The 19,349-nt window shown below is 43.6% G+C and overlaps 1 protein-coding gene across 2 annotated transcripts in view; it reads left to right on the top strand.

Annotated features, from left to right (window-relative positions):
* FBXO36 (F-box protein 36) overlaps positions 1-18,835 on the top strand; it is a 93,458-nt gene extending 74,623 nt beyond the window's left edge. For both annotated transcript variants that reach the window (XM_073576630.1, XM_073576629.1), the window contains exon 4: positions 18,204-18,835. In XM_073576630.1, coding sequence (XP_073432731.1) covers positions 18,204-18,374 — 171 coding nt within the window. In that variant the 3' untranslated portion in view covers positions 18,375-18,835. The remainder of the gene's footprint in view (positions 1-18,203) is intronic.
* The last annotated feature ends 514 nt before the right edge of the window (positions 18,836-19,349 follow it).

Genomic DNA, 19,349 nt, shown 5'->3' with positions numbered 1-19,349 from the left:
CCAATCGGTCATACAGGAACCAGCAGTCCCCATTTCTAACGGTGTCAGACCTCATTCCTGGAGCTTCCCTGTCTTCAGCAATCACACCTTTAGTCACCTCTGCCAAGTCCCAGAGTTGGTCCGACCTGTCAGTTTTGGGAGGTGATACTGCCACTGTCGTGTCAATAAGTTGGCCCCGTCCACCATTTTCCTGGGTCATACGTTCTGGTATGGCTATCACCTTCATCCTGACTTCACCTTGTGGAGCACTGTCGCTCCGCTGTGTCAGGGCTTCTGTCAGCACAACATTGTACTCGGCTCTAGTGGTTGCTACTGGCAATAACACGTCACAGTAACCCCTGCAGTCTGTGTCACACCCCACAGTATGGTGAACTCCCAAGCTGCTCACTATCTGGGTGTCAGCTCCGCTCTTTTTAACTACCACATCATTATAAGTCACTCTGTGGTACACGTCAGGTGACATCAGGTACGTACGTTTCCTCCGGTCACCCCTACGTCTGACCTGTGAATTTTGGAAGGTATTCGCGCCTTAAGGTACGCAACCCCGTCAGCCGAGAGCCCTCTATCCTCCTGCTTTAGAGAAGCTCCCCTCTCCCACAAGTCGGAGAACAGCCCAGAGTCCCGGCCTATTATGACTGTACAGGTTAAGTTTCGGACTGTAGCGACATCATGAAGTGTAATGTCCCTGACCATCTCTAGGAACACCCTGGCCACTGGATAGTCCTTAGTGCCCCCATGGATGCAGGTGACCCCGACCTTCCTATCAGGTATTTCAAATCCCTCGGGTGCAACCCGTATTAGAGTCACCGGGCTCCCAGAATCGACCAGTCCGCACATTTCTTTCTCATTCATCCACAAGGCACACCAACGTAGACTCTTGCCGGGTGGGTAATTCATATAGCAGACTGGACACATATAGTACACTTGCCCCTAGCAACAGTTTGTCTGCACCACCCTTTTAACTTCAGGATGCGCCGTCCCTTTTGGGCCATTATAGCCTTTAAGGCCACCACCCCCTTTTGGGACTCTGCCCCCTTTTGGGCAGCTCCTCCTTTTTGCATACTGCCCCTTTTATGACTCCACCCCTTTTTGGCACCCATCGCTGTTTGGGTTCCCACCCCCTTTTGGGCAATCAGGCTGGGTTGGGTTACCGCCCTCTTTTTGGACAGTACCCCACTCTGGGTTACACCCCGTGGAATCTCCCACGGCCTTCTTAGGACCCAGATCGCACAGTACACTTATGCCTCTCTGGGCTTGTACTCGCCCTTTAAGAGTTTGTACGTGCCCTTTAAGTAATTGTACGCTCTGGACCTCTGGTGTCCTCTCACAATACCTCACCAGCTCCTGCCTGCACAAACCGTCGGCACCTCCGGCTGCCAATTACAATCCGCTACTGCTGCCACTGCAGCTCCTGCTGCTGCAGAAGCTCTTGCTGCAACTGCAGCTGCAGCTCTCGCTGCCGCAAGGCCCTGCATGGCTCTGCACCGCAGAGTTTGTGGACCTGCCAATCCACAGCAAGTTTTGTAACCTCGCCGAGTTACTGCCAGATGCCAGCAATCTTCGTGGCCTTGCCGAGCCACCGCAACCTGTCTTGGAAAAGAAAACTTTGTGACCCCGCCGAGCCACAGCAATCACCTCCACACGTGCTTTCTGGACCGTTGCCTGCATTCTCCACCATATGTAGTGTAGCGCTTACTGCTTGTGTTGGGGACACTCGCTTGGCACGGGATTAACGTAGACAGGCACGGTTTTTGCTCACATAAACAGTCTATGAGGCTTATTTTATATAGCATAAACCACACTGTAGACCCTGTTGCACGTCACAGGCCTTCCACCGTCCATAATATTTCAACGTGGTTTTTCCTTGCAGTCCCTAAACACGTTGGACCTCTCTGTCCAGTGACCGTGGGCGACCGCACATCAAACAGTTCCTTAACGTTCATAGAACAATACAAGCACCAACAGTCTATGGAGGTGCCTTACAGGAGCTCCTGCTCCAGACGCGAACTCCTTGTCAGTTCTCTCTCTCCCGGGGAAGCTGCCTTGCTGGGATCACCGTACTTGTGACCAGGGCACTCCTTACAGTCCAGACCCACAGAAGGTCGGTAGCTCCCCCAACACAAGGCCGTCACAGACTCTGCTCACACATGGCCTCACCAGGTGCTATTCAGGATGTCCCCCCCCCTGGGACTGTCCAACACACAGGCCTCACCGGGTGCTATACAGGGATCCAATCCTACGGCCAGGACCTCCCAATACACCGGCCTCACCAGGTGCTATTCAGGGATCCGATCCTTCGGCCAGGACCTCCCAACACACTGGCCTCCAGTTCCAAGGCCTCACCATGCGCTCTTCGGGAAGTTAGCAACTCCCATCACACCGGCCTTCCAGGACCTTCCACTCAGGTTCAAAACACAACCATGTGACCAGACCTCAGTCACATTATATATCCCAAACTACCCCCATATGTGGGCAGTGTATGTGTGGCTAGCCGATCCCACCCAGCTCTCCGACTAGCCTTATAAAGCCCCCCTTATAGGTAATGTCAGGGTTAGGGTTTGTTGACGTTTGGCCGCACACGATTATAACATGTGCAGGGGGGCTTATCCTAGTTATCCCACCACTGTCACAATGTGATAAAAACAGCAAGCTAGTCTTGCCCTAACAATTTACCGCAGGTGCTTATTGAAGTTATCCCACTGCTCTGCGCTAATTGTCACGAACTGCAGGGATTTATGTACACTGTGTTCCAAATTATTATGCAAAACATATTTCCTCATATTTTCTCTACATTACCTATATGATTTGCAGTCATTGTTATTTTCCAGTCATCTACTATTCTAGTATATTTGCAATGTTTTTGAACAAACTGCCTATGAAAACAGTATATTTTTAAAAATAAGAAACACTCAAAATGCATGTTCCAAATTATTATGCACAGCAGAGTTTTCAACCTTTTTATTTTTATTTTGAACAAAAAAATGGTCAATTGTGAAATTATAAGCATTATCAGCTCATTACAAAATGAAATCAAACAGTTTTCAAGTCAAAACTTTATTCTAGGTGATGTTACATTTGCACATAGGACCCCTTGTTCGAAAGAAGCTTCTGAACTCTCTCGTCCATTGAATTTGTCAGTTTTTGGATAGTTTGTGCTTCAATTGTTTTGCATGTGGACAGAATACCCTCCCAGAGCTGTTGCTAAGATGTGAACTGCCTCCCGCCATCATAGACACTCCTTTTGATGATGCTCCAGAGGTTCTCAATGGGGTTGAGGTCAGGGGAAGATGGTGGCCACACCATAAGTTTGTCCTCTTTTATGCCCATAGCAGCCAGAGATGCAGATGTGTTATTTGCAGCATGAGACGGTGCATTATCATGCATGAAAATGATATTGCTGCGGAAAGCACGGTTCTTCCTCTTGAACCATGGCAGGAAGTGCTGTTTTAGAAACTCCACATAGATTATGGAGTTCATCTTTACCCCTTCAGGGATCCTAAAGTGGCCGACAATTTCTCTCCCCGTGATTCCAGTACAAAACATTACTCCACCTCCTCCTTGTTGGCGCCTTAGCCGTGTTTTCATGGGGTGTCCATCAACCAGCCATCCTCCACTCCATCCATCTGGACCATCGAGCGTTGCACGGCCCTCATCGGTGAACAAAACAGCTTGGAAGTCAGTCTTCATGTATCGTTTGGCCCACTGGAGCCGTTTCTGCTTGTGTGCAGTGGATAGAGGTGGTCGACAGGATGGCTTACGCACAGCTGCAAACCTCTGAAGGACCCTGCATCTTGTTGTTCAGGGGACGTTGGAGGCACCAGCAGCTTCAAAAACTTGTCTGCTTCTATGACAAGGCATTTTTGCAGCTGCTCTTTTAACCTGACGCAATTGCCTGTTGGAAAGAGTCCTCAATTTTTCCTTATCAGCACGCACACGTGTGTGCTGGGAATCAGCTACATACTTCTTGATTGTGCGATGATCACGATGAAGTGTCTTGGCAATGTTGATTATAGTCATGCCTTGACCTAAATACTCCACAATTTGTTGCTTCTCAGCAGCCGACACATCCTTTTTCTTTCCCATTTTGGCAAAAAATGTAGGCTGCTTAATAATGTGGAACAGCCTTCTTAAGTAGTCTTGCCTTTATTTGGACACACCTGCCAAACTAATTTGCACAGGTATCTGCAATTGCTTTCAGTGATATAAAGAGCCCTGACACACATCACCATCAATGAGTTTAAATGACAAACAAAAAAATTCTAACTTTATCACTCCTAAACTCTTTTTGCATAATAATTTGGAACACAGTATATATCGCACTTTTTAGTTTGGAACTCGCAGCTCTCGGCGCCCACCTTACCCTCAGGTCAGTCAGAGAACTGCACCTGGGATAATTAGTCACCCGACGGGCTACTTGTTGTGCACTGGCTATTAGGCACGCTGCAACGAGGGAATTATAAATGCTTTGGCCACAGCCACACAATCAGCTTATAAAACCCCTTCTGTCACTGCCAGGTAGCCCACCTAGCCAAAACGCACTTCGCTGCCACCAGCTTCATAAAAAAGTGTAAAGTGTAATGTGTCACGAAAAAACAATTTCAAAATCACTGGAATTTGTTCAACTGTTCCAGAGTTATTACTACATAAAGTGACAGTGGTCAGATTTTTAAAATTTGGCCCTGTCACCAGGGCTGTGGAGTCGGAGTCGATATAAAATGGACCGACTCCGACTCCTAAAATATATAATAAATTGGGTACAGTAGTACAATGCAGAATATGCTGAATATTTTTTCATAGGAATTTGGGAAAGTTATGAAATGTCCTATAAATGACTGTTCTATTCCTGATCTAAGGCTACATTCACACACAGCGTTTTTCCTGCATTTTTTGAGGATACGTTTTTCAGTTGCAAAAGCAGATCAGCTTTTTAAAAAACCGCATCACCTGAAAGGTTTTTGAGCTCATAGATAATGTTTTCAATAGCAAAAGCAGATTAGAAATCTGCTCTATCTATATATCCATTTATCCATATCTGCCTATCCATATCATATCTGTACCAAAAAGAATGAAAGCCGGATAGCACACAGACTAACACTCCTTTTTTTTAGCACCAGTCAGGTACACCTCATAGCTGCCCAAAAGGACGCCCAGGACAGGCATTGCTCGTCTTCAGTAACATCAACTGATAGTTGGAATAAATAGACTGCATTCATCACCACATCTTCTTAAGGTGCAGGCTTTATTTTCAAGTGTAGGGGTGTGAAGTATGACGTTCTGCAGCAGCTGGGGTGTGCAGTATGAAATTCTGCAGAACAGTATGAGGTTCTGCCCCCCCCCCAGGTTTGATCCTGGCTACGCCCATAGTGTGAATGTAGCCTGAGGATCAAGGCTTTATCTTAGCTGAGATAAGTCATAGAGTGTGTGTGTGTGTGTATATATATATATATATATATATATATATATACACACACACAGTAGAGACCAAAAGTTTGGACACACATTCTCAATCAAAGCGTTTTCTTTATTTTCATGACTATGAGAATTGTAGATTCACTCTGAAGGCATCAAAACTATGAAATAACACATGTGGAATTATATAATTAACAAAAAAAGTGTGAAACAACTGAAAATACTGTATGTCTTATATTCTAGGTTCTTCAAAGTGGCCATCTTTTGCTTTGATTTCTGCTTTGCACACTCTTGGCATTCTCTTGATGAGCTTCAAGAGGTAGTCACCGGAAATGGTTTTCACTTCACTGGTGTGCCCTGTCAGGTTTAATAAGTGGGATTTCTTGCCTTATAAATGAGATTGGGACCATCAGTTGTGTTGTGCAGAAGTCTGGTGGATACACAGGTGATAGTCCTACTGAATAGACTGTTAGAATTTGTATTATGGCAAGAAAAAAGCAGCTGAGTAAAGAAAAACGAGTGGCCATCATTACGTTAAGAAATGAAGGTTAGTCAGTCCGAAAAATTGGGAAAACTTTGAAAGTGTCCCCAAGTGCAGTGGCAAAAACCATCAAGCGCTACAAAGAAACTGGCTCACATGAGGACCGCCCCAGGAAAGGAAGACCAAGAGTCACCTCTGCTGCGGAGGATAAGTTCATCCGAGTCACCAGCCTCAGAAATCGCAGGTTAGCAGCAGCTCAGAATAGAGACCAGGTCAATGCCACACAGAGTTCTAGCGGCAGACACATCTCTACAACAACTGTTAAGAGGAGACTTTGTGCAGCAGGCCTTCATGGTAAAATAGCTGCTAGGAAATCACTGCAAAGACAGACAGCAAGCAGAAGAGACTTGTTTGGGCTAAGGAACACAAGGAATGGACATTAGACCAGTGGAAATCTGTGCTTTGGTCTGATGAGTCCAAATTTGAGATCTTTGGTTCCATCCACCATGTCTTTGTGCGACGCAGAAAAGGTGAACGGATGGACTCTACATGCCTGCTTCCCACCGTGAAGCATGGAGGAGGAGGTGTGATGGTGTGGGGGTGCTTTGCTGGTGACACTGTTGGGGATTTATTCAAAATTGAAGGCATACTGAACCAGCATGACTACCACAGCATCTTGCAGCGGCATGCTATTCCATCCGGTTTGCGTTTAGTTGGACCATCATTTATTTTTCAACAGGACAATGGCCTCAAACACACCTCCAGGCTGTGTAAGGGCTATTTGACCAAGAAGGAGAGTGATGGGGTGCTACGCCAGATGACCTGGCCTCCACAGTCACCAGACCTGAACCCAATCGAGATGGTTTGGGGTGAGCTGGACCTCAGAGTGAAGGCAAAAGGGCCAACAAGTGCTAAGCATCTCTGGGAACTCCTTCAAGACTGTTGGAAGACCATTTCCGGTGACTACCTCTTGAAGCTCATCAAGAGAATGCCAAGAGTGTGCAAAGCAGTAGTCAAAGCAAAAGGTGGCTACTTTGAGGAATCTAGAATATAAGACATATTTTCAGTTGTTTCACACTTTAATTATATAATTCCACATGTGTTAATTCATAGTTTTGATGCCTTCAGAATGAATCTACAATTTTCATAGTCATGAAAATAAAGAAAACTCTTTGAATGAGAAGGTGTGTCCAAACTTTGGTCTGTACCGTATACATGTACATGTATACAGTGTATTACATATTTACAATTTATTACAGTTTTTTGTGTTCTAAAGTTGTATTCCAATAAATAGATATTATGTTCTATCTAAATATCTTGATTATTGGATCATAGAAATGATTAAGTGTCTGATGTTCACATTGTACTACAATAAATTTTTCACTTAAATATAAGCAATATATGTGGGAGTCGGAGTCGTGGAGTCGGAGTTGGAGTCCGTTTAAGGGAAATTGAGGAGTCGGAGTCGCAGGTTTGGCTTACCGACTCCACAGCCCTGCCTGTCACTAAGGAGTTAATATCTTTTAGCAAGTGATAGGCCCTATTTAATAGCATTCCTGCAACCCCTTCATAAGATTACAGCTGCCCCGCATATCTAAGAAAATGTCTTTTATAATTGTTTCTTTTCATGCACTAATCAGCCAGGAATCAATATCCTCTGTAATTTCGTGCCACCACACGTCCTATTGTCTTCCATGTTCGGAATCTTTAGACAGAATTTGAAGACCCATCTCTTTAAGGAATCCTACAGCCTGGAATGACCCGCTGTCACCGCATTACCACTGGAGCTGCCGCAATCCACCAACCTATTGTCACACTTCCCTGTTACACTGTGGACTGTGAGCCCACAAGTCTAGGGCCATCTCCAATCTGTACCTGCCTGTCACTGTTATTTTGTTCATTGTAATTTATAGCTGTATTTTGTCATAGATACATGGCTGATCCTGGGACTGGTGACTTTTTGTCAGCAAAGACAATTGCTAGCAGTGTTGAAGAGAGGGGACTCCGTAGCCCTTAAAGGGAATCTGTCAGTAGGTTTTTGCTACCTCATCTGAGAGCAACCTGATGTAGGCGAAAAGACACTGAATTCAAAGATATATCACTTAGATTACTGGGTGCAGCCGTTCTCACACAATAAGATTTAGCAATACAGCAGAGCTGAGGAAGCTGCCCACGCCCACACCAGACTCTCTATATACAATGTCCAAAGACAGGTGCCTATCACAGGAGAGGACGTGAGAGACTAGCATGCATGCCGCTGCTGTTTGCCAGCAATGATAAGCTCCCGGTGCTAAAACAATCACTGCAAGCAAAGAAAACCAATGAGCTTGATAAGAGGGGCATCACTGAAATCTGTGTTTTAACCTCGACAGCATGCTGTCTTCAGATTACATAGCAAAAACCTGCTGATAGAATCCCTTCCAACCCTTTTCACATGTGCAGCACCATTGAATTAATGGTTCTATAAAAAGAAATAATAACATTATCAGTGCCGAGGGGTGCATTGGGCATTTCCGGACTGTGCTTGGCGCCTCCTCTGTCCCCATAATCGCCATCTCTATAGCCGTGATTGTCATGGATGACGTCATCCACCTAGTTTGTTCAACTCTCGTAACTGCACAGTAGGGAACTACAGCTGCATAGGTGCAAAGGGCTGAATGGATGACATTAGCCATGTCAGTCAAGGCAGGAAAGATAGTGATTGCAGGAACAGAGGAGGCACCAAGCATACTCTGGAGACGCCCATCGGACCGTTCAGAGCTGATAGGCATATGGAGAAGAACAATCATAAAAGTAATTTTCATAGGTATGCGGGGGAGCTGTGATCTTGTGAAGGGGTTGCTGGAGTGCCATCAAAGGGAGTCTGTTAGCAGGTTTGTGCTATGTATTAGATGGCAGCATGAGGTAGGGGCTGAGATACTGATTTCAGCTATGTGTCACTTATTAGGCTGCGTGCTGTTGTTTCCATACAAGGAATGTATTATCACTGCCTGGTCTACAGCTCCCATGAGCCTGGATCCGACCACAACCCCTCCTGTGATACACAGTTCTTTGTCAATAGACCATGTACACAGAGAGCTGTGGTGTTGGCGGGGGCAGCTTTCTGAGCTCTGCTACATGCTACATCTAAAAACTGATTGTGTCACAACTGCTGCACCCAGTATTCTAAGTGACACATCACTGGAATCCGGGTCTCTTTTGCTACACTATGCTGCTCTTAGATGAGGTGGTGAAAACAAACTGGTGACAGATTCTCTTTGAAGACAGCACAAGGTTGATGGAAACCGTTTATATATGGAAAACCTGGTGTAAAGTTCCCTGTAACAGATCCCAATAGACTGTAATGGCCGAGTCTGATCTGCAGAATGGATGAGAATAGGACATGCTCAGATTCTCCCGGACCGGACACGGACATGCTATTAAAACGGATGTCCAGTATTTGTGGATCAATTCCATTTTTGGTTCCTTTTGCTGAATGTTAAAAAAAAAATGGACACACGCGGATGTGTACAAGGGATGTGTGAATATATTATGACCCACTTCTGGAAGTGACATGTCTTTGGAATATGTGATGGGCGAGACCATGTGAATTTACTTTATTTTAAACTGGTTTTCAAAGAATACAAAAAACAACAACAAATGTAATCAAGTTAAAAATCAACAAAAAAGATTGACTATAGCCATCCTTGCCTCCCCCAGTAATAGAAAAAGTTGTGCCCACGTCATCACTGGTTGGTGCGGGTTATATTATATATCTGATACATGGCATTAGAGATAACTCTGATCCTGGCTGTTTAATCATTTAAATGTTGTGATCAAGGCACGACTGCCAGGTACTGATCACTTCCTATGACATTTGGGGACATAACAATGGCTGCTTGGTCTGCAAAGGAACAGATTCTTTTTTTCTAACAAATTCCTTTCTTTTACATAAATTAAAGGGAATTTTTCAGTGGATTTTTGCTATGTAATCTGAGGGCAGCATGAGGTAGGGGCCGAGACTCTGAATTCAGCGATATGTCACTTATTAGGCTGGGTGCTGTTGTTTCCATACAATAATTGTTTTATCAGCAGGAGATTCACTTCCAGACTATATCCATGTGCATCCTTGTCTAATCACACCCCCAGCACTGATTAGCACTTTAATGTCAATATACAGGGGCTTCTAAAAAAAATTTGAATATCATCAAAAAGTTAATTTATTTCCGTTCTTCAATACTGTGAGACCGTGACCGGTGTTGTGGTGAATCGCCGGTATGTGTCGCAGAGGAGGAGGTCCTCTGCGCTGTAAGCCTGAAATGTTGCTCTGGGACCTGTAGTTCCACGAGCTTTGTTTAGCTTGTAAGGGGCTGGGCTTACAGGGTTGTCTGGAGAAATTAGTGGGACTGGCCAAGTATTGAGTGCATTTACTGAACATACATTTCAGTAGGCCAACGTTTCGGATTTTAAAATCACTTTTCAAGCTGGTGTTATAAAGTATTCTAATTTACTGAGATAATGACTTTTGGGTTTTCATTGGCTGTAAGCCATAATCATCAACATTAACAGAAATAAACACGTGAAATAGGTCACTCTGTGTGTAATGACTCTATATGAGTTTCACTTTTTGGACTGAAGAACTGAAATAAATTAACTTTTTGATGATATTCTAATTTTGTGAGCAGCATCTGTACAATGTACCCAGAAAGCTGCCAATCAGTGGTGTTGACGGAGAAGGCTAAGCTCAGCTACATGCAACATGTAAAAAACTCAGGTTGTATGACAACTTCTGTACCCAGTAAAGTAAGTGATGCATCGCTGGAATCAGGGTCTCTTTCTCTACATTATACTGCTATCAGATGAGGTGGCAAAAACCTGATGACAAATTCCCTTTAAATAATTGGAATTACCGCATCGATGGTGACCTGTACTATAAAAAGCGCACTTGATTTATTGCTCAACAGGGTTAACCCCTTTCTGACCTTAGACGTACTATTCCATGTTCCCTGGGACTTAATGCCCATGGACGGAATAGTACATCATCAGCGATCAGACCGCTCCCGGCAAATTAACCCCCGGCACACTGTGATCAAACATGATCGCAGTGTTCCGGTGGCATAGGGAAGCATCGGGTAGGGAGGGGGCTCCCTGCGTGCTTCCCTGAGACCCTCAGAACAGCGCGATGTGATCGCATTGTTCCGAGGGCCTCCTACCTGCAGGCCCCCGGAACTAAGATGGCAGCAGGGGCCTTCGGGGTCCTGCAGGGAGGTGGCTTCTCAGTGCCTGCTGAGAGCAGACATCGGCAAGCCTCCTACACTGCCTATCAGATCGCTGATCTGACACAGTGCTCTGCAAAGGGTCAGAGCAGCGATCTGAAATAATACAGTGATGTCCCACCCTGGGACAATGTAAAAAAAGTAAAAAAAATTAGCGTTTAAAAATAATTAAAAAGAAATCCTAAATAAAGAAAAAAAAATATTCCCCAATAAATAAATTTATTTATGTAAAAAAAAAACAATAAAAGTACGCATATTTAGTATCGCTGCATCCGTAACTACCCGCCCTATAAAACTGTCCCACTAGTTAACTTCTTTAGTGAACCCCTTAAAAAAAGGCAAAATACAATGCTTTATCATCATACCGTTGAACAAAAAGTAGTATAACATGCAATCAAAAAGACGCATATAAATATCCATGGTACCGCTGAAAACGTCATCTTGTCCCGCAAAAAGCGAGGTGCCATACAGCATCAGAGAAAAAATACAAAAGTCATAGCTCTCAGAATAAAGCGATGCAAAAATAATTATTTTTTTATATAAAATTGTTTTTATTGTATAAAAGCACCAAAACATATATAAATGAGGTATCGCTGTAATCGTACTGACCCGAAGAATAAAACCACTTTATCAATTTTACTGCACGCGGAACGGTGTAAACGCACCCCCCAAAAGAAATTCATGAAATGCTGGTATTTGTTCATTCTACCTCCCAAAAATCGTAATAAAAAGTGATCAAAAAAGTCACGTGCCCGAAAATGGTACCAATCAAAACGTCAACTTGTCCCGCAAAAAATAAGACCTCACATGACTCAGTGGGTCAAAATATGGAAAAATTATAGCTCTCAAAATGCGGTGATGCAAAAACTATTTTTTTGCAATCAAAAAGCATCTTTTAGCATGTGACAGCTGCCAAACAAAAATCCGCTATAAATAGTAAATCAAACCCCCATTTATCACCCCCTTAGTTAGGCAAAAATAATAAAATAAAAAAAATGCATTTATTTCCATTTTCCTATTAGGGTTAGGGTTGGAATTAGAATTGGGGGGTTTCCACTGTTTAGGCTCATCAGGGGCTCTCCAAACGCGACTTGGCGTCTGATCTCAATTCCAGCCAATTCTGCATTGAAAAATTCAAAAAGTGCTCCTTCTCTTCCGAGCTCTGCCATGCGCCAAAACAGTGGTTTACCCTGTTGTGAACTCCCTTGATCTGGCTTCTGAGTCGGAGCTCCCTCTGGTGGTTACTGCGGGTAGTGGAGCTGGCCGGGTTGATAGAAGTCTGCCACCTGACGGCGATGATTGGAAGTCAGGGGTTACTGACTGGGAGTATTTAAGTGAGCAGGCTTCCCTCAGTTGTTGCTGGTGATTTGTTTCTTCCTGTGCATTTTGAGGTCTGCTGTCTCCTGCCTAATCCTGCATTTTTCAGTTAAGTTCATTTGCTAATCCTTTGCATCTGATCTGATTTTGCCTTTTTCTGCTTTCTGCTTTGCTGTGAGGATTTAGCGTGCTCCCTGCTGGTGCAGTGCTGGACTCCACTCCATATGTTACAGCTTGTGTCAGTTTGTTCAGTCCCCTGTTATATTAGTCTATTTTGCTTTGCTGCCAGGTCACACCAGAATGCTGATATAGTGGGGGAAAGGTCGTGAGTGTTTTTGTACATCAGATGTGTTGGATTTTTTAGGGTTTTTGCGTGATTGCAGACAGTGTTTTTCCTGTCCTTTTCTGTCTAGACAGTTTGGGCCCTATCATTTGCTCAGTCTATTTTCTGCCTGTGTTTGTGCCTCATCTTGTCTCACCGACAATATATGTCGGGGGCTATCTATTCCTTTGGGGTTCTACTCCGGGGCAGTTTAGATTTCACCTTTCTTGCTTTAGACTTAGTTAGCTCTCCAGCTGTGCCGAGGCATCTAGGGCATCGTAGGTACGCCCCACGGCTACTGCTAGTTGTGTTGTTAGGATTAAGGGTCTGCAATCCGCTAAGTTACCAAACTTTCTGGTTTCCTGGTGGGCTAGCCTATTCCTGCCATCCTCCTCAGTGACCTATTCATAACATTACCCCCACATATGAGGTATCAGCGTACTCAGAACAAATTGCACAATAACTCTTGGGGTCCAATTTCTTCTATTAACCTTTGGAAAATAAAAAATCGGGGGAGAAAATATCATTTTTGCTGATATATCTGGGCCTATTCTTATGTTCTCCAGCAGATGGAGCCACACTCCACTCAGTGCACACTGGATTTCTCGCAGTGTTTCCAGCTCTTGTACATTCCCTGATTCTAGGTTACTCAGGTACAGGAGAGATATACAGTGCCTTGCGAAAGTATTCGGCCCTCTGGAACTTTTCAACCTTTTCCCACATATCATGCTTCAAGCATAAAGATACCAAATGTAAATTTTTGGTGAAGAATCAGCAACAAGTGGGACACAATTGTGAAGTTGAACGAAATTTATTAGTTATTTTAAATTTTTTTGGAAATTCATAAACTGAAAAGTGGGGCGTGCAATATTATTCGGCCCCTTTACTTTCAGTGCAGCAAACTTACTCCAGAAGTTTATTGTGGATCTCTGAATGATCCAATGTTGTCCTAAATGACTAATGATGATAAATATAATTCACCTGTGTGTAATCAAGTCTCCGTATAAATGCACCTGCTCTGTGATAGGTCTCAGGGTTCTGTTTGAAGCACAGAGAGCATCATGAAGACCAAGGAAAACAGGCAGGTCCGTGATACTGTTGTGGAGAAGTTTAAGCCGGATTTGGATACAAAATGATTTCCAAAACTTTAAACATCCCAAGGAGCACTGTACAAGCGATCATATTGAAATGGAAGGAGTATCATACCACTGCAAATCTACCAAGACCCGGCCGTCCCTCTAAACTTTCACCTCAAACAAGGAGAAGACTGATCAGAGATGCTGCCAAGAGGACCATGATCACTCTGGATGAACTGCAGAGATCTACAGCTGAGGTGGGACAGTCTGACAACAATCAGTCGGACACTGCACAAATCTGGCCTTTATGGTAGAGTGCCAAAAAGAAAGCCATTTCTCAAAGATATCCATAAAAAATGTTGTTTAAAGTTTGCAACAAGCCACCTGGGAGACACACACCAAACATGTGGAAGAAGGTGCTCTGGTCAGATGAAACCAAAATCAAACTTTTTGGCAACAATGCCAAACGATATGTTTGACATAAAGGCAACACAGCTCATCACCCTGAACACACCATCCCCAATGTCAAACATGGTGGTGGCAGCATCATGGTTTGGGCCTGCTTTTCTTCAGCAGGGATAGATGGTTAAAATTGATGGGAAGATGGATGGAGCCAAATACAGGACCATTCTTGAAGAAAACCTGTTGGAGTCTGCAAAAGACCTGAGACTGGGACGGAGATTTGTCTTCGAACAAGACAATGATCCCAAACATAAAGCTAAATCTACAATGGAATGGTTCACAAATAAACGTATCCAGGTGTTAGAATGGCCAAGTCAAAGTCCAGACCTGAATCCAATCGAGAATCTGTGGAAAGAGCTGAAAACTGCTGTTCACAAACGATCTCCATCAAACCTCACTGAGCTCGAGCTGTTTGCCAAGGAAGAATGGGCAAGAATTTCAGTCTCTCGATGTACAAAACAGACATACCCCAGGCGACTTGCAACTGTAATCGCAGCAAAATTTTAAATAACCAATAAATTGCGTTCAACTTTACAAAAATGTCCCACTTGTTGTTGATTCTTCACCAAAAATTTATATTTGGTATCTTTATGTTTGAAGCATGATATGTGGGAAAAGGTTGAAAAGTTCCAGGGCGCCGAATACTTTCGCAAGGCACTGTATATAGTGGGTACAGAAAGTATTCAGACTCCTTTAAATTTTTCACTTTGTTTTATTGCAGCCACTTGGTAAATTCAAAAAAGTTCATTTTTTCTCATTAATGTGCACTCTGCGCCCCATCTTGATGGAAAAAAACAGAAATGTAGATATTTTTGCAAATTTATTTAAAAAGAAAAACTGAAATATCTCATGGTCATAAGTATTCAGACCCTTTTCTCAGACACTCATATTTAAGTCACATGCTGTCCATTTCCTTGTGATCCTCCTTGAGATGATTCTACTCCTTCATTGGAGGCTGTGTTTAATTAAACTGATAGGACTTGATTTGTGAAGGCACACACCTGTCAATATAGACCTCACAGCTCACAGTGCATGTCAGACCGAATGAGATCAAAGGAATTGAACTCCCAGACTATGAGAAATAAGATTCCCTGGTCTGATGAGACGAAAATAGAACTTTTTGGTGATAATTGTAAGCGGTATGTGTAGAGAAAACCAGGCACTGCTCATCACCTGCCCAATAAAATCCCAACAATGAAACATGGTGGTGGCAGCATCATGCCATGGGGGTGTTTTTCAGCTGCAGGGACAGGACGACTGGTTGCAATTGAAGGAAATATGAATGTGGCCAAGTACAGAGATATCCTGGATAAAAACCTCTTCCAGAGTGCTCTGGACCTCAGACTTGGCCGAAGGTTCACCTTCCAACAAGACAATGACCCTAAGCACACAGCTAACATAACAAAGGAGTGGCTTCAGAACAACTCTGTGACCATTCTTGACTGGCCCAGCCAGAGCCCTGACCTAAACCAAATTGAGCATCTCCAGAGATACCTGAAAATGGCTGTCCACCAACGCTCCCCATCCAACCTGACGGAACTGGAGAGGATCTGCAAGGAAGAATGGCAGAGGATCCCCAAATCCAGGTGTGAAAAACTTGTTGCATCATTCCCAAGACGACTCATGGCTGTACTAGCTCAAAAGGGTGCTTCTACTCAATACTGAGCAAAGGGTCTAAATATTTATGACCATGTGATATTTCAGTTTTTCTTTAATAAATTTGCAAAAATGTCTACATTTCTGTTTTTTTTCAGTCAAGATCGGATGCAGTGTGTAGACTAATGAGAAAAAATGAACTTTTTTTTGAATTTACCAAATGGCTGCAATGAAACAGTGAAAAATTTAAAGGGATCTGAATACTTTCTGTACCCATTGTATATCTTTGTACCGTGTTAGCCAGTAGATAGAAAAGTATTTGGAATTGAGAGTCCTCAGTGGTTGATACCTTTTAGTGGCTAACTGAAAAGATGGTAAAAAAATTGCAAACTTTCGAGACTACTCTGGTCTCTTCATCAGGCATCGACTAATACAAAATCTGAAGAATCACATTTTTATACACAACACAGCACAGAACTGTCATTATGGGAGAGTGATAAACAGTTGTGTCCATAAATATTGGAACAGTTCATAGATTAGGAGTGAAAGTGTTATTGTCCTCTGATTGGGGTCTGATTCTGTGTTGTGATGCCCCCACAAAGTCTGAAGAGCAAATTCCTTAATTGATCTAATAAGACATAAATCCATGCGACACATTCATTCCTGCACAGAGAGTGTCAAAGGTTGTCATAAATTTCAGGTCCTTGTTGCTGTGATCAGGCATACAAAAATGTTTGGCCACAGATAGATCCATTAATGGATCAATGGATCTACCTGTGGCCAAACATTTTTTTTTCTTAGTGCAGGAATTAATGTGTCGCATGGATTTATGTCTTTTAACATCAATTAAGGAATTTGCTCTTTAGACCTTGTGAGGTTATCACAGCACAGAACCAGACCCCAATCAGAGGACAATAAAACATTCACACTCCTTATCTAGGAACTGTTCCAATATTTATGGACACAACTGTTTATTACTCTCCTATAATGACAGTTCTGTGCTGTGTATAAATATGCGATTCTTTAGATTTTGTATTGGTCTATATGCCTGATGAAAAGACCTGGGTAGTCTTGAAAGCTTGCGATTTATCATCTTTTCAGTTAGCCATTAAAAGATATCAACCACTGAGGACTCTCAATTCCAAATATTTTTCTAGGTTACTCAGGGTACTTTGATGACCGAGTTGTTGCTTTGACCTTTATTGCACCAGCTGAGACACATTCATCAGCAGGCAGCAGTATCCCCACAAAAGAATGCATAGGTTGGCAACAATTATTGGCTCAGAAGATTCATTCATATCCTACAATGGCTGAGAACACATAAAGGCACGTGGCATGCTGCTGGTCCGACACTGAGGAGTCTGTGGAGGTAGATGACGAAGATGTGCCACATACACACACTAGACACATGACACAGTCACACACAGATATGCGGAGCACCAATATCCTCCCTGCAGGTATGCGGAGCACCAATAACCTCCATGAAGGTATGCAGAGCATCAATAACCTCCATGAAGGTATATGGAGCACCAGTAACCTCCATGCAGGTACACGGAGCTCCAATAACCTCCATGAAGGTATGCAGAGCTCCAATAACCTCCATGCAGGTATGCGGAGCTCCAATAACCCCCATGAAGGTATGCGGCGCGCCAATAACCTCCATGAAGGTATGCGGAGCACCAATAACCTCCATGCAGGTACGTGGAGCACCACTAGCCTCCATGGAGGTATGCGGAGCACCATTAACCTCCATGCAGGTATGCGGAGCACCATTAACCTCCATGCAGGTATGTGGAGCACCAATAACCTCCATGCAGGTACGTGGAGCACCACTAGCCTCCATGCAGGTATGCGGAGCACCAATAACCTCCATGCAGGTATGTGGAGCACCAATAACCTCCATGCAGGTATGCGGAGCACCAATAACCTCCATGCAGGTACGTGGAGCACCACTAGCCTCCATGCAGGTATGCGGAGCACCAATAAGCTCCATGCAAGTATGTGGAGCACCAATAACCTCCATGCAGGTACGTAGAGCACCACTAGCCTCCATGCAGGTATGCGGAGCACCAATAACCTCCATGCAGGTATGCGGAGCTCCAATAACCTCCATGCAGGTATGCGGAGAATCAATAACCTCCATGCAGAAATGGAAATGAACCTAGGACTGCAGTACTCAGTTTTGTGCTTTACATCATGTGGTGCTCATCTCTTGACAAAGCTTTATTTTTGGAAGTGACCTGAACAAATGTTCATTTTCCCATCTTACCATTTCCCTTTTGTAGATCTGCAGTTCAGAGCAGCTCTGGGAACACATTGTGGAGCAGTCGTGCGATCGGGTCACTCCAGAAATGAGGTCTCTCGCACAGGAACTGGGCTGGAAACAGTTCTTCTTCACCAACAAGCTACAACTTCAGCTCCAGCTGCGGAGGCGAAGGAAGAGACAAGAAATTTAGGATATATTCTTCACTAACAGGATGCACCTTTGGCAAAGAGGAGAATTATGGCTGCAGACCTTAGAGCTGTAAATAACAAGTCATGTGAATCTGATCCGATCGTCTTCTAGTCTTACTCACAGACCGTGTACTAGTTACTACCAGTTATGGTCGCTACAGCTGGACCAGATCAGCCATTTCCACCTTCCCTAATTGACATTATACTGCATGGACACATGAGCCTCTAGTGTCTCTCAGGGGTGTACTCACATATGGCAGATTTCTTACAGAAAATGCTTGTGATTTTCCCATTCATTAAAGTAGGATGGATCTTCACGCCCGGTATACTTTAGGTAAATGTGTCCATCATTGACATTTCTGCTACAAATCTGCTACAGAAATATACACACGTGGTCAAAATTGTTGTTACCCCTCATTTAATGACAGAAAAACCCACAATGGTCACAGAAATAACTTGAATCTGACAAAAGAAATAAAAAATCTATGAAAATGAGCAAATGAAAGTCAGACATTGCTTTTCAACCATGCTTCCACAGAATTAAAAAAAAATAAAACTCATGAAATAGGCCTGGACAGAAATGATGGTACCCCTGAAAATAATGTGACAAAAGGGACATGTTAAATCACGGTGTGTCCACTAATTGGCATCACAGGTGTCTACAATCTTAGAATCAGTGAGTGGCCTGTATAGAGGCTACAGATACTCACTGTGCTGTTTGATGACATGGTGTGTATCACACTCATCATGGACCATAGGAAGCGAAGGAAAGAGTGGTCTCAGGAGATTAGAAAGAAAATTATAGACAAACATGTTAAAGGTAAGAGTTATAAGACCATCTCCAAGCAGCTTGATGTTCCTGTGACTACAGTTGCACATATTATTCAGAAATTTAAGCTCCATGGCACTGTAGCCAACCTCCCTGGACGTGACCGCAAGTGGAAAACTGATGACAAATCAAAGAGACAGATAATACG

Source organism: Dendrobates tinctorius, unplaced genomic scaffold, assembly GCF_039654945.1.
Source record: "Dendrobates tinctorius isolate UK_male_01 unplaced genomic scaffold, ASM3965494v1 ptg000049l, whole genome shotgun sequence".
Taxonomy (NCBI): domain Eukaryota; kingdom Metazoa; phylum Chordata; class Amphibia; order Anura; family Dendrobatidae; genus Dendrobates; species Dendrobates tinctorius.
This window is presented reverse-complemented; position numbering and strand designations above follow the sequence as displayed.